General features: G+C 48.3%; 1 protein-coding gene across 3 annotated transcripts in view; it reads left to right on the plus strand.

Moving 5' to 3' along the window:
- The window catches only part of dmd (dystrophin), a 267,266-nt gene that overhangs the window by 173,173 nt on the left and 81,160 nt on the right, over positions 1 to 12,933 (plus strand). For 2 of the 3 annotated variants that reach the window (XM_041978350.1, XM_041978351.1), the window contains 6 exons: positions 599 to 748; positions 6,756 to 6,917; positions 8,571 to 8,681; positions 11,680 to 11,853; positions 11,938 to 12,093; positions 12,176 to 12,346. In XM_041978350.1, the coding sequence (XP_041834284.1) occupies positions 599 to 748; positions 6,756 to 6,917; positions 8,571 to 8,681; positions 11,680 to 11,853; positions 11,938 to 12,093; positions 12,176 to 12,346 (924 nt within the window). Of the gene's footprint in view, positions 1 to 598; positions 749 to 6,479; positions 6,641 to 6,755; positions 6,918 to 8,570; positions 8,682 to 11,679; positions 11,854 to 11,937; positions 12,094 to 12,175; positions 12,347 to 12,933 lie in introns of those variants that run through there. The other variant, XM_041978352.1, reaches the window with a different exon arrangement.

The following is a 12,933-nucleotide window of genomic DNA, read 5'->3' on the forward strand; positions in this document are numbered from 1 at the left end:
ACTGTTCCACTTAATGTTCCACTTAGTGTTCCACTTACTGTTCCACTTAATGTTCCACCTAGTGTTCCACTTACTGTTCCACTTACTGTTCCACTTACTGTTCCACTTAGAGTTAGAATAAGACAAAGCCTGCTTGTTGAAGATTTTCAGTTAGACTGAGCTTCATCCAGAAGATACCGATCGGTCTGAGTCTAGGAGGAAGGACCGTAGACCGGGTCGACGGGGCCCGGTTCACCGATCTGAGTCTAGGAGGAAGGACCGTAGACCGGGTCGACGGGGCCCGGTTCACCGATCTGAGTCTAGGAGGAAGGACTGTAGACCGGGTCGACGGGGCCCGGTTCACCGGTCTGAGTCTAGGAGGAAGGACCGTACACCGGGTCGACGGGGCCCGGTTCACCGATCTGAGTCTAGGAGGAAGGACCGTAGACCGGGTCGACAGGGCCCGGTTCACCGGTCTGAGTCTAGGAGGAAGGACTGTACACCGGGTCGACGGGGCCCGGTTCACCGGTCTGAGTCTAGGAGGAAGGACCGTACACCGGGTTCTTGCAGCAGTAAAGAAGCATCTCTGCTAACATACTTTTTCTGTCCATGTCTCCAGAGCCTTAACGTTCTTCTGCAACACCCAGAGGACAACCGGAACCAGATCAGAGAGCTGGCCCAGACACTGATGGACGGAGGTGTTCTGGATGAGCTGATTCAGCAAAAATTGGACGCATTCAACACCCGATGGGATGAGCTCATGGCGAGGGTAAGAGTCAGTGTGTCTACACACTAAACACAGTGGTTCATGTATGCTGGAAATGTGCTCACACACACATCCCTCTGAAAGATCTGTGGGACAGGTCAGGACTACATGTGGACAAGGTTGTAGATCTGCTTTCATCTGGTCTAACGTGTTGTTTTAGAAGATGAAGCCCTTTAAATACGTCGAGGGCTCGGTGATTTGGACATTTTCTGGTTAAATCTCATCTGTAAAAACATTCGTCTCCATGTGAAAAACGTTTGCGTCGCATCAAAGTCATGACAGTCATCAGAAATGGAGCAACCCCTAAACTGGGGATCACCAAATCTGGGCCTCTTGGGCCAGTGTCCAGCAGGTTTTAGATGTTTCCCTGCTGCAACACACTGGATTCAAATGAGATGGTTCTCCACCAGAGAGCCATTCTACATCATCAAGTTCTGGACCAGCTTCTTAATCTGAATCAGACGTGTTGCAGGGAAACATCTAAAACCTGCAGGACACTGGCCCGTAAGGATGTGAGGAAAATCATATGAACTCCTCTTACAGGTCTTTTATTAATTAATGCAGATGAAAGCGATTTATCTATGGAATTAACACATTTTCTTTTTGTTTCTCATAAACATCGAAGTTCATAACGACAAAATAAAAATCCGAACTTGGCATGATCCCTGCGAGAGAAGCTCCTTCTGGGCATGTGAACCAAATCCACCAAAAACCAGCTTATCCTTTCACCTGTGAAGATTCTGACAGTTTTCCAGCCTTACATTTAGACCAGCGTTTCTGTCCTGGTCCTCGTGGACCACTGCCCTCATTCTTCCATGCGTCTCAACGTTAGTGTGGTAGCAGTGAAATACTGGTCTACAGCCGTACTGCTCCACACTGTCCCCATGGTCTACAGCCGTACCGCTCCACGCTGTCCCCATGGTCTACAGCCGTACCGCTCCACGCTGTCCCCATGGTCTACAGCCGTACCGCTCCACCCTGTCCCCATGGTCTACAGCCGTACCGCTCCACCCTGTCCCCATGGTCTACAGCCGTACCGCTCCACGCTGTCCCCATGGTCTACAGCCGTACCGCTCCACGCTGTCCCCATGGTCTACAGCCGTACCGCTCCACGCTGTCCCCATGGTCTACAGCCGTACCGCTCCACCCTGTCCCCATGGTCTACAGCCGTACCGCTCCACCCTGTCCCCATGGTCTACAGCCGTACCGCTCCACGCTGTCCCCATGGTCTACAGCCGTACCGCTCCACGCTGTCCCCATGGTCTACAGCCGTACCGCTCCACCCTGTCCCCATGGTCTACAGCCGTACCGCTCCACGCTGTCCCCATGGTCTACAGCCGTACCGCTCCACCCTGTCCCCATGGTCTACAGCCGTACCGCTCCACGCTGTCCCCATGGTCTACAGCCGTACCGCTCCACGCTGTCCTCATGGTCTACAGCCGTACCGCTCCACGCTGTCCTCATGGTCTACAGCCGTACCGCTCCACCCTGTCCCCATGGTCTACAGCCGTACCGCTCCACGCTGTCCCCATGGTCTACAGCCGTACCGCTCCACGCTGTCCCCATGGTCTACAGCCGTACCGCTCCACCCTGTCCCCATGGTCTACAGCCGTACCGCTCCACGCTGTCCCCATGGTCTACAGCCGTACCGCTCCACCCTGTCCCCATGGTCTACAGCCGTACCGCTCCACGCTGTCCCCATGGTCTACAGCCGTACTGCTCCACGCTGTCCTCATGGTCTACAGCCGTACCGCTCCATGCTGTCCCCATGGTCTACAGCCGTACTGCTCCACGCTGTCCTCATGGTCTACAGTGTTTTTTCTCCATTTGCTGTGTCTGGGTGAGCTCTGAAAATTTACTGAAGTCCACACAATAAATGCAGAGGATGTGCAGGAGGCTCCTTCTGCATCTCTAACATGCAGCGATAAGGAGGCTTTTCTCCTGCTAGCGGCTACTTTAACTTGCTGGACCAGCGGCCTAAAGGCAGGCAGCGTTATATTCCAGAATAAACCACACTAGTGGTGGCAGGCTGCAGCAGCTGTGATCCTGTCCCCTATGCGTCCTGAGGTTTTTTACCTTCAGGTTTTTCTGACAGATTTTTTTAGTGCGGGTTTTCAAGCTGAGCTGATTGTTGTATTTCTAATATTTTTTAATATCCGTTATAATAATGAGAATAGGCTGAGTTTGCCCCTTTCTAACAAAGGCCTGGAAAAGACCTGAAATAGTCATATACCAGAGTAGTGCTTTCAGACCGTAACAAACCTTTAACCCTGCAGGAGAGCACCTGCCACAATGATCCGCTAGCAGCGACGTCCCGTCCATGTTATCTACTGAGCGCGTGCAGTCGCGGTGTGTATCTCTCCCTGCCACCTGACATCATTACTTCAGTCGTTGCCAGACCACAAACACAACAACCAATGCATGCATGCGATCTCTGCACACATCAGCCACATCTGCCTTTCTGCTACCTATCAGCTCATCAGCGGCTCCGTTAGCATGTTTCTGGGGCTATTCTGCGCTAACGTAGAGAGATGAATACGGCCATCTTATCCTGCCTCCACACCATAATCTGGACACAGTCTGGCTCACCTCCATCTATGTACCCCTGTTAAACAGGAACCCGAGCCTTAACGGACTTGGAGGACGTGGTCTCGGAAAGAGTTCCCTTCAAACACCCCGTTACTACTACAGATTTGCACATCGACTATAACACTGAATATTAAATGGCAGGGTAAATAAGTAGTTGGAAAAAAAACCAGGAAGGCCCTTTATTTGACATTCTGTGCTTCTATTATTACATGAATGTATTTTTTATTGGCATTGATCCATGAAGATGTTCTTTTTGTTCATGGCAGCTTCAGTCCTCCTTACCCACAGACTCTACTCCTCATTTATCAAAGCTATGCATCTTCTTCACTTTCACTTTTATATCTTTTTATTTATGATGCAAATTCCATTTTTATATGCAAATAATGAATTATGGCGTCATCAGCACCTGCTTGTGGCTGCAGCCTGGAGCAGAAACTGGCTTGTGCACACGTGCAGGTTTAATACGTGGGGATAAAGCTTTGTGTAGTTTTGTATTAAAAAGTTGATGAATGGAGGAGAAACGGAGGCTATGATCACGCAGACGGTCATGTGTGTGGTGATGACGTCCAGGTGGTGGAGTCTCAGAAACACCTGCTCGGTGTTTGATTTTAAATTAAATGTGATGTAAACACAACAAAGTCAGCAAAGAATTTACTTTCTGAGGAAGATGACGTCGGGCTGGACGGTGGTGTGGTGGTTAGCACCGCAGCCTCCCAGCAAGAAGGTCGCTGAGTCGAGCCTCGGCTGGGGGGAGGTTTGAACCTGGGTGGTGGTGGTGGTCTTTCTGTGTGGAGTTTGCATGTTCTCCCCGTGTATGCGTGGGTTCTCTCCGGGTTCTCCGGCTTCCTCCCACCGTCCAAAGACGTGCATGTTAGGTTAATTGGTTATTCTAAATTCTCCCTAGGAGAGTGTGTGTGTGTGTGTGAATGGTTGTTTGTCTGTATGTGTGGGCCCTGCGGCGGACTGGTGACTTGTCCAGATGTACCTGCCTCTCACCTGTTAAAATGCTGGGATAGGCTCCAGCTCACCTGCAACCCAAAAATGGACTAAGCGGTTCAGAAAATGGCTGGATGAAGTCTTTTAATGTTTCTGTTTTATGTACTTTGTATATTGAAAGTCTTTGAAGGTTTTCTTTTGTCTCTCGGTTTTATGGACTCTGTTAAGCCTGAACAACTTGAAATGCAGCATGACGTTCAGACTGAGGTCGCTTCCACACAGATCGGATTCAGGATTTGTGGCCGGTCGGGTTTAAAAGAATCTGATTTGTGCCGTTCAGACTGTCATTAAACAAATCCTAAATCTATCATGTGTTTTTTGGGGCAGTGGTAGACTTGTGGTTAGCAGGGGAGAGGCAGGTACACCTGGACAGGTGTACCTGTCCATCGCAGGGCCGACACAGACCGACAAACACTGCTGGGGAGAGTTTGACCAATGGACCTAGTAACCAGTTAACCTAACACACCAGCAATCGTTGTAAAGAGAACCTGGAGAGAACGCATACACGAGGAGAACATGGAAACTACACACTGACAGGCCGCTGTTCGAACCCCCAGCCGAGGCCCAAACCAGCGACCTTCTTGCTGTGAGCCGCGGTGCTAACCACCACGCCACCACGGGAAAAAAAGGAACTGAACTGCAGTGTGAACGTGGCCAGTTCTGAGTTCTCTCTGGTCTCAGGTTAAAAGGAAGCAGCCACATGATGGCTGATGAGCTTCCAGTCGAAGCTACCATGCGTCCCTGATGTTCAACCACCGTCTTTTTAATTAACTGGGATTCTGGACTTTGAGCTTTTCTGGTTTTATTATTTTTTAGTTTGGACTGCTGGTATCGACGGTGATGTTGGTGAGTTACACATGAACCTTTTGGGATCAATAAAGTTGTCTTGAGTCTTGATTTCTTAAAGGTCCCATATTATGCAAAATTCACTTTTTAATGGTTTTGGAACAGTCATACTGGTCCCCCCGCATGTGTAGGAGACCCGTAAGTGTGAAACTCTTTCAGGCGCTCTCTCTCCCCCCTGCTCCACCTCTAGGGAAGTAAGCGCTGAAATGAGCTTGTTTGAAAGCGTGTACGTTATGACGTCATAAGGGACAATAACCACTCCCCACAGAGCGATGGACCCGTCTACCGGCTCTCAAAGCCCGCCCTCTAAAAATCACCTAGCGCCCAGTGTTTTTCCCTCTTCGGCAACCCTCGTTAGCGGACATGGCTAAGCGACAGAAGCACTGTTCTGTTTGTGGCTGCATAAATGAACACGAAAACGTTTTTTTTACTTCCATCCACTGAACCCACGAGGACTGAGTGGATTAATTTTATTTTTGGAGGAAATGTACCCGGAAAACTTCCAAAGGTTTTGCATGTCTGTGGCCAGCATTTCAAAGAGGACTGTTTCCACAACATGGGGGCATGGAAAGCAGGCTTCACCAACCGTTTGAAGCTGAAGCCAGGTTCAATACCAACTGTCCGTGACACAGCTGGAGAGGTAAGAGCTGGCAGTTATTTTATCGTTTCGGCCTTATTAGTCTGATAGCTTGAAAAGATATTAACCTGTCAATCACCTCATGACGGGCGATGCGATGGGCGGAGCCAACAGCTGAGCTGCTCCACCAGGGTTCCGCCCACCATAAACGGCACATTTCTGAAGCTGCTAAAAAGAGGGAGGTGAAGAGAAGCCGCTGCACTCAAACTGAGGGTCGATTTGTCCATACCATGGCGGAAATATTTCATTTAGATATTAATGAATGGTCTCAGATTGGGAATAAAGTGTATAATATGGGACCTTTAACTAGCATCACTGAAACCCAATCTCAGCTTCCTCGTAAACATTATGTGTCTGTGTGTGTGTCTGTGTGTGTGTCTGTGTGTGTGTGTTGTGTGTTGTAGGGTCTCCTGAATCTTTATCCAATTTATAACCGATAAACTAATCGTAGTTTCAGAGGTCTAGAAAGCCTCGCATGCATCCATTGCTCATATTGGAGGAACATTGTGTGCAGCACAAGGGGCTCAGGGCTAAACTTAGAGCCATTATCCTTCTGTGTGAGATTAGCATGCTCATTGCAGCCACACACTCCGTCTCACACACACCAGCTCACATGGGCTCCTGTATGAGGTAATGAGTGCGTTTACAAGTTAATCTTGTGGCCAGTCAGTCAGCGGTGAGAAGAGTGAGAGGAGCTCTGCAGGCAGCCGGCGTTGGAGGAGCAGCGTTATTGGTTATTGGTTCTGGTATTGATGAAGGTGGCTTGATGTGGCGGGTCGCACAGAGGCAACATGAAGGACAAATCCCGGAGTCCCACTTTGAAGAGGGTACACTCGGGGGGTGGTGTTTGCTAGCTAGTTTAGCTAGTGATTGCTAACAGTCTGTAAACGTTTCCATGTCTTCATCCCAGAAGCCCCTAATGTGTGATGTTTGGTTCCCCAGGCTGCACTCAGGCAAAGGGAGCTGGAGAAGGGCGTCCAGTGGGCTCAAGAGAATGACAAGGCCCTCAGACAGATCCAGGACTCGCTGGCCAACACAGACCGCCACCTCACCGCGTACCTGGCTGACCACGTCGATGCCCAGCAGATCCCACAGGAGGCTCAGGTAGACCACTTCACATGCATTATTTTCTCCTTTCCATCCTCCAGTGGAGCATCATGGGAGGTACACAAGCACGGAAACGCCCACATCTACAGAACGGTACACGAACCTGATCCTGCACACCTTTTCTACGTAAAGCTCATCGACTGGAACTAAGCAGACACCAATAAGCCTCTAACTGCTCCAGAGGAGTATGAAGGACCTCACCGAGCAAACCTGTTAATGATCCATTAGTCTGAGTCAGGGAACATGGAAAACCTGCAGCACCCTGGAGGACCAGAGCGGGACATCCCTGGTCCAAGGAAGTTATTTATAGCACTTTTCTGGTTTTCCCTCAGAACACTTTTCCATTACAGCCTGCATTCACACAAACTTCACCTCTTATTTTACAAAAGAGTCAATAAAAAGGTAAAGAGGAGGCTGGAACTGGTCCACGCTGGCCTGGATGTAAGTGAAATGAAACAGATTGTAGGCGTGGACCCTGCAGGAGTGCAAAGAAGATCAGGTCCAATCAGCAGCTGTAATTCTCTCCACCATGAAGCAGATCCTAGTCCAGTTTGGCTTCAGTCGTTGCCATAGCAACCACCGAAGCTTGTGCTGCTGTTTTATGTAGATGTCACAATGCAAGTACTGTGGCAAACATCCAGCATGGCCGCTGCAGCTTGTTTTGGGATAAGAGGTAAAACTGAGCAGATATGCGGTTTACTTAAAACTTAAAACTTTAAAGGACTCAGATGTCCGGTTGCAGCGCTTCATGTGATTCGTTTTTCACTTTGCTTTTTAAGAAACTTTTTCCTTTTCCTCCCTCTAATTAATAACACTTAAAGAATGTTTGATTTGCGAAGCGATGAGCCGAGTTAGAGAGGTTGGGGGGGGGTTAGTCGTCCTTAAAACACATTGGTTTGTTTTGGAAGGAGCTGCTCAAGTGTGACACCCAGTTGTCACTCCAGGTTTTACACAATCCTTTCACGCCTCCAGCTACTGAGATTTCATCTCTAACTCGGCACAAAGTCAAGACATGAGAGTTTGCTGGATTATTTCTTTGTTGTAACAAACTTCTTGGTAATTAACCGTTACAAGACGGTCTCCTCCCTTGTCGACTCTTAGGACCCGTAAAAACACTTCTCACATTTCACGGTTTTCCTCCGATCGGCCGGAAACTTCCAGGAAACGTGTCATCAGTAATTAGTTTATGTCTCTATCTGGTTAAAGAGACCAGCTGTTCCCTGGTCCTAATTAAGCCTGAACACCCTGAACACACACCCTGAACACACACACCTTAAACACACACCCTGAACACATACACCTTAAACACACACCCTGAACACACACACAGACTAATCAGCAACTAGAGGTAATGACCGGCTGTGATGGAGGTAGAGATAATGTGAACGATAAGGACGTGTGTATGTGTGTGTGGATGGTTGACATTTCTGTCTTTAACACACACACACAGTCCCGAGGACGAGGGGATGGTTAGTGCGTGGGTGAGCATCAGTAATGAGAGGAAAGGGAGGGTTTTATTGGTTCAGTCGTTTTGTCTCTTGTTGGTTCACACCGCCTCCTGGTGGTGAGACGAGGAACTGCAGACACTGTTTTCTAGGAAGAGATGGAGGATGGGTGGAGTAATGGAGGGAATGTTTGTGTGTGTTCCAGAAAATCCAGACGGAGCTGAATGGACATGAAGCGACGCTGGAGGACATGAGGAAGAAGAACCAGGACAAAGAGGCTTCACAGAGGATCATGGGACAGATTGACTTGACTCAGGTGCGTCTGAAGTTCACCATTTTCCAGACTTCAGGCTGTTTGTCTCCTCCTGCTGTTTAATATTTGGTCCCGTTTTCCAGACTTCAGGCTGTTTGTCTCCTCCTGCTGTTTAATATTTGGTCCCGTTTTCCAGACTTCAGGCTGTTTGTCTCCTCCTGCTGTTTAATATTTGGTCCCGTTTTCCAGACTTCAGGCTGTTTGTCTCCTCCTGCTGTTTAATATTTGGTCCCGTTTTCCAGACTTCAGGCTGTTTGTCTCCTCCTGCTGTTTAATATTTGGTCCCGTTTTCCAGACTTCAGGCTGTTTGTCTCCTCCTGCTGTTTAATATTTGGTCCCGTTTTCCAGACTTCAGGCTGTTTGTCTCCTCCTGCTGTTTAATATTTGGTCCCGTTTTCCAGACTTCAGGCTGTTTGTCTCCTCCTGCTGTTTAATATTTGGTCCCGTTTTCCAGACTTCAGGCTGTTTGTCTCCTCCTGCTGTTTTATATTTGTTCCCGTTTTCCAGACTTCAGGCTGTTTGTCTCCTCCTGCTGTTTAATATTTGGTCCCGTTTTCCAGACTTCAGGCTGTTTGTCTCCTCCTGCTGTTTAATATTTGGTCCCCGTTTTCCAGACTTCAGGCTGTTTGTCTCCTCCTGCTGTTTAATATTTGGTCCCGTTTTCCAGACTTCAGGCTGTTTGTCTCCTCCTGCTGTTTAATATTTGGTCCCGTTTTCCAGACTTCAGGCTGTTTGTCTCCTCCTGCTGTTTAATATTTGGTCCCGTTTTCCAGACTTCAGGCTGTTTGTCTCCTCCTGCTGTTTAATATTTGGTCCCGTTTTCCAGACTTCAGGCTGTTTGTCTCCTCCTGCTGTTTAATATTTGGTCCCGTTTTCCAGACTTCAGGCTGTTTGTCTCCTCCTGCTGTTTAATATTTGGTCCCGTTTTCCAGACTTCAGGCTGTTTGTCTCCTCCTGCTGTTTAATATTTGGTTCCCGTTTTCCAGACTTCAGGCTGTTTGTCTCCTCCTGCTGTTTAATATTTGGTCCCGTTTTCCAGACTTCAGGCTGTTTGTCTCCTCCTGCTGTTTAATATTTGGTCCCGTTTTCCAGACTTCAGGCTGTTTGTCTCCTCCTGCTGTTTAATATTTGGTCCCGTTTTCCAGACTTCAGGCTGTTTGTCTCCTCCTGCTTTTTTTTTATTTGTTCCCGTTTTCCAGACTTCAGGCTGTTTGTCTCCTCCTGCTGTTTAATATTTGGTCCCGTTTTCCAGACTTCAGGCTGTTTGTCTCCTCCTGCTGTTTAATATTTGTTCCCGTTTTCCAGACTTCAGGCTGTTTGTCTCCTCCTGCTGTTTAATATTTGGTCCCGTTTTCCAGACTTCAGGCTGTTTGTCTCCTCCTGCTGTTTTATATTTGTTCCCGTTTTCCAGACTTCAGGCTGTTTGTCTCCTCCTGCTGTTTTATATTTGTTCCCGTTTTCCAGACTTCAGGCTGTTTGTCTCCTCCTGCTGTTTAATATTTGGTCCCGTTTTCCAGACTTCAGGCTGTTTGTCTCCTCCTGCTGTTTAATATTTGGTCCCGTTTTCCAGACTTCAGGCTGTTTGTCTCCTCCTGCTGTTTAATATTTGGTCCCGTTTTCCAGACTTCAGGCTGTTTGTCTCCTCCTGCTGTTTAATATTTGTTCCCGTTTTCCAGACTTCAGGCTGTTTGCCTCCTCCTGCTGTTTAATATTTGTTCCCGTTTTCCAGACTTCAGGCTGTTTGTCTCCTCCTGCTGTTTAATATTTGGTCCCGTTTTCCAGACTTCAGGCTGTTTGTCTCCTCCTGCTGTTTAATATTTGGTCCCGTTTTCCAGACTTCAGGCTGTTTGTCTCCTCCTGCTGTTTAATATTTGGTCCCGTTTTCCAGACTTCAGGCTGTTTGTCTCCTCCTGCTGTTTTATATTTGTTCCCGTTTTCCAGACTTCAGGCTGTTTGTCTCCTCCTGCTGTTTAATATTTGGTCCCGTTTTCCAGACTTCAGGCTGTTTGTCTCCTCCTGCTGTTTTATATTTGGTCCCGTTTTCCAGACTTCAGGCTGTTTGTCTCCTCCTGCTGTTTAATATTTGGTCCCGTTTTCCAGACTTCAGGCTGTTTGTCTCCTCCTGCTGTTTTATATTTGGTCCCGTTTTCCAGACTTCAGGCTGTTTGCCTCCTCCTGCTGTTTAATATTTGGTCCCGTTTTCCAGACTTCAGGCTGTTTGTCTCCTCCTGCTGTTTAATATTTGGTCCCGTTTTTCAGACTTCAGGCTGTTTGTCTCCTCCTGCTGTTTAATATTTGGTCCCGTTTTCCAGACTTCAGGCTGTTTGTCTCCTCCTGCTGTTTAATATTTGGTCCCGTTTTCCAGACTTCAGGCTGTTTGTCTCCTCCTGCTGTTTTATATTTGTTCCCGTTTTCCAGACTTCAGGCTGTTTGTCTCCTCCTGCTGTTTAATATTTGGTCCCGTTTTCCAGACTTCAGGCTGTTTGTCTCCTCCTGCTGTTTAATATTTGGTCCCGTTTTCCAGACTTCAGGCTGTTTGCCTCCTCCTGCTGTTTAATATTTGTTCCCGTTTTCCAGACTTCAGGCTGTTTGTCTCCTCCTGCTGTTTAATATTTGGTCCCGTTTTCCAGACTTCAGGCTGTTTGTCTCCTCCTGCTGTTTAATATTTGGTCCCGTTTTCCAGACTTCAGGCTGTTTGTCTCCTCCTGCTGTTTAATATTTGGTCCCGTTTTCCAGACTTCAGGCTGTTTGTCTCCTCCTGCTGTTTAATATTTGGTCCCGTTTTCCAGACTTCAGGCTGTTTGTCTCCTCCTGCTGTTTAATATTTGGTCCCGTTTTCCAGACTTCAGGCTGTTTGCCTCCTCCTGCTGTTTAATATTTGTTCCCGTTTTCCAGACTTCAGGCTGTTTGTCTCCTCCTGCTGTTTAATATTTGGTCCCGTTTTCCAGACTTCAGGCTGTTTGTCTCCTCCTGCTGTTTAATATTTGGTCCCGTTTTCCAGAAAATGCTGGCGGACGTGTGGACGAAGTTCCGTCTCTTCCAGAAGCCGGCCAACTTCGACTCCCGGCTGTCGGAGTGCGAGCGCGTGCTGGCAGGCGTGAAAAGTCAGGTGGGGCTGCTGGACATCGGCAGCGTGGAGCAGGATGTGGTGCAGTCCCAGCTGGAGCAGTGCATGGTGGGTAACTACGCCGTAGGCAACGCTGCTGACTTTTACACGGGATGGTGCTTCTAGCAGCAGCTGCCTCTTTGTGTCCAACAGAAGCTGTACAAGGTGCTGAGCGAGGTGAAGGGCGAGGTGGAGACGGTGATTAAAACAGGAAGGCAGATTGTCCAGAGGCAGCAGACGGAGCAGCCCAAGGAGCTGGACGACAGAGTTACGGCCCTGAAACTGCTCTACAACCAGCTGGGATCGCAGGCTAGTCCACACACACATTTCCACACCAACACGATCCCACAGCAGCGCTCACCGGGCTGCTCTGCTGGTTCTGGGTTCGCAGGTGACGGAAAGTAAGCTGGAGCTGGAGAAGAGCCTGAAGCTGGCGAAGAAGCTGCGAAAGGAGCTGAACGGGCTGACGGAGTGGCTCGCGGCCACGGACGCGGAGCTGACCAGGCGCTCCGCCGTGGAGGGCATGCCCAGCGACCTGGAGGCCGAGGTGGCCTGGGCGCAGGTACAGCCCGACCAGAAAGCTGCTTCACCAAGTTTACATCAATACAGAAACTTAACACACCACTTATTCACTTTGGATTAATGAGTATGTGGATGAAAAAACTGTTACGTAAATAAACCACAACCTAAGGTCAAGATAGTCGGGCGCTGCATCAAGTGTAAATAAAAACAATGATGATCTTTCCCAGATGGAAAGATGGACAGGTTCAATAATCTCAGACAAACTAGGTCTAAAAACGTGGAAATAAGTTGAGAAAAATTATCCTCAATGTAAAATTATGAAGACTTTTAAGCTCCCAGCATCTACAGTGAATGTTATAAAGAGGAGGAATCTCTGTGCGCAGGGGACATCCCTGCATGGACTCACTTGTCAGAGGCTCCTCCAGTTGTTTTTGGTGCTGACATCTGAGAGACTCTGCCTCTCTGAAATGCTCCTTGTATACCGAGTCGTGTTAATAACCTGGATAGTTTACATTTACTGGTAATAAAATATGAGTTGAGATTTTTAAATCGTTGCATGTTGTGTTTATACTTCACACAGCGTTGCATCTTTTTTGCTTTGTAGAAAACATTGTAATTCAAGTAATG

The sequence above is a fragment of the Melanotaenia boesemani genome, chromosome 24 (assembly GCF_017639745.1).
Source record: "Melanotaenia boesemani isolate fMelBoe1 chromosome 24, fMelBoe1.pri, whole genome shotgun sequence".
Classification (NCBI taxonomy): domain Eukaryota; kingdom Metazoa; phylum Chordata; class Actinopteri; order Atheriniformes; family Melanotaeniidae; genus Melanotaenia; species Melanotaenia boesemani.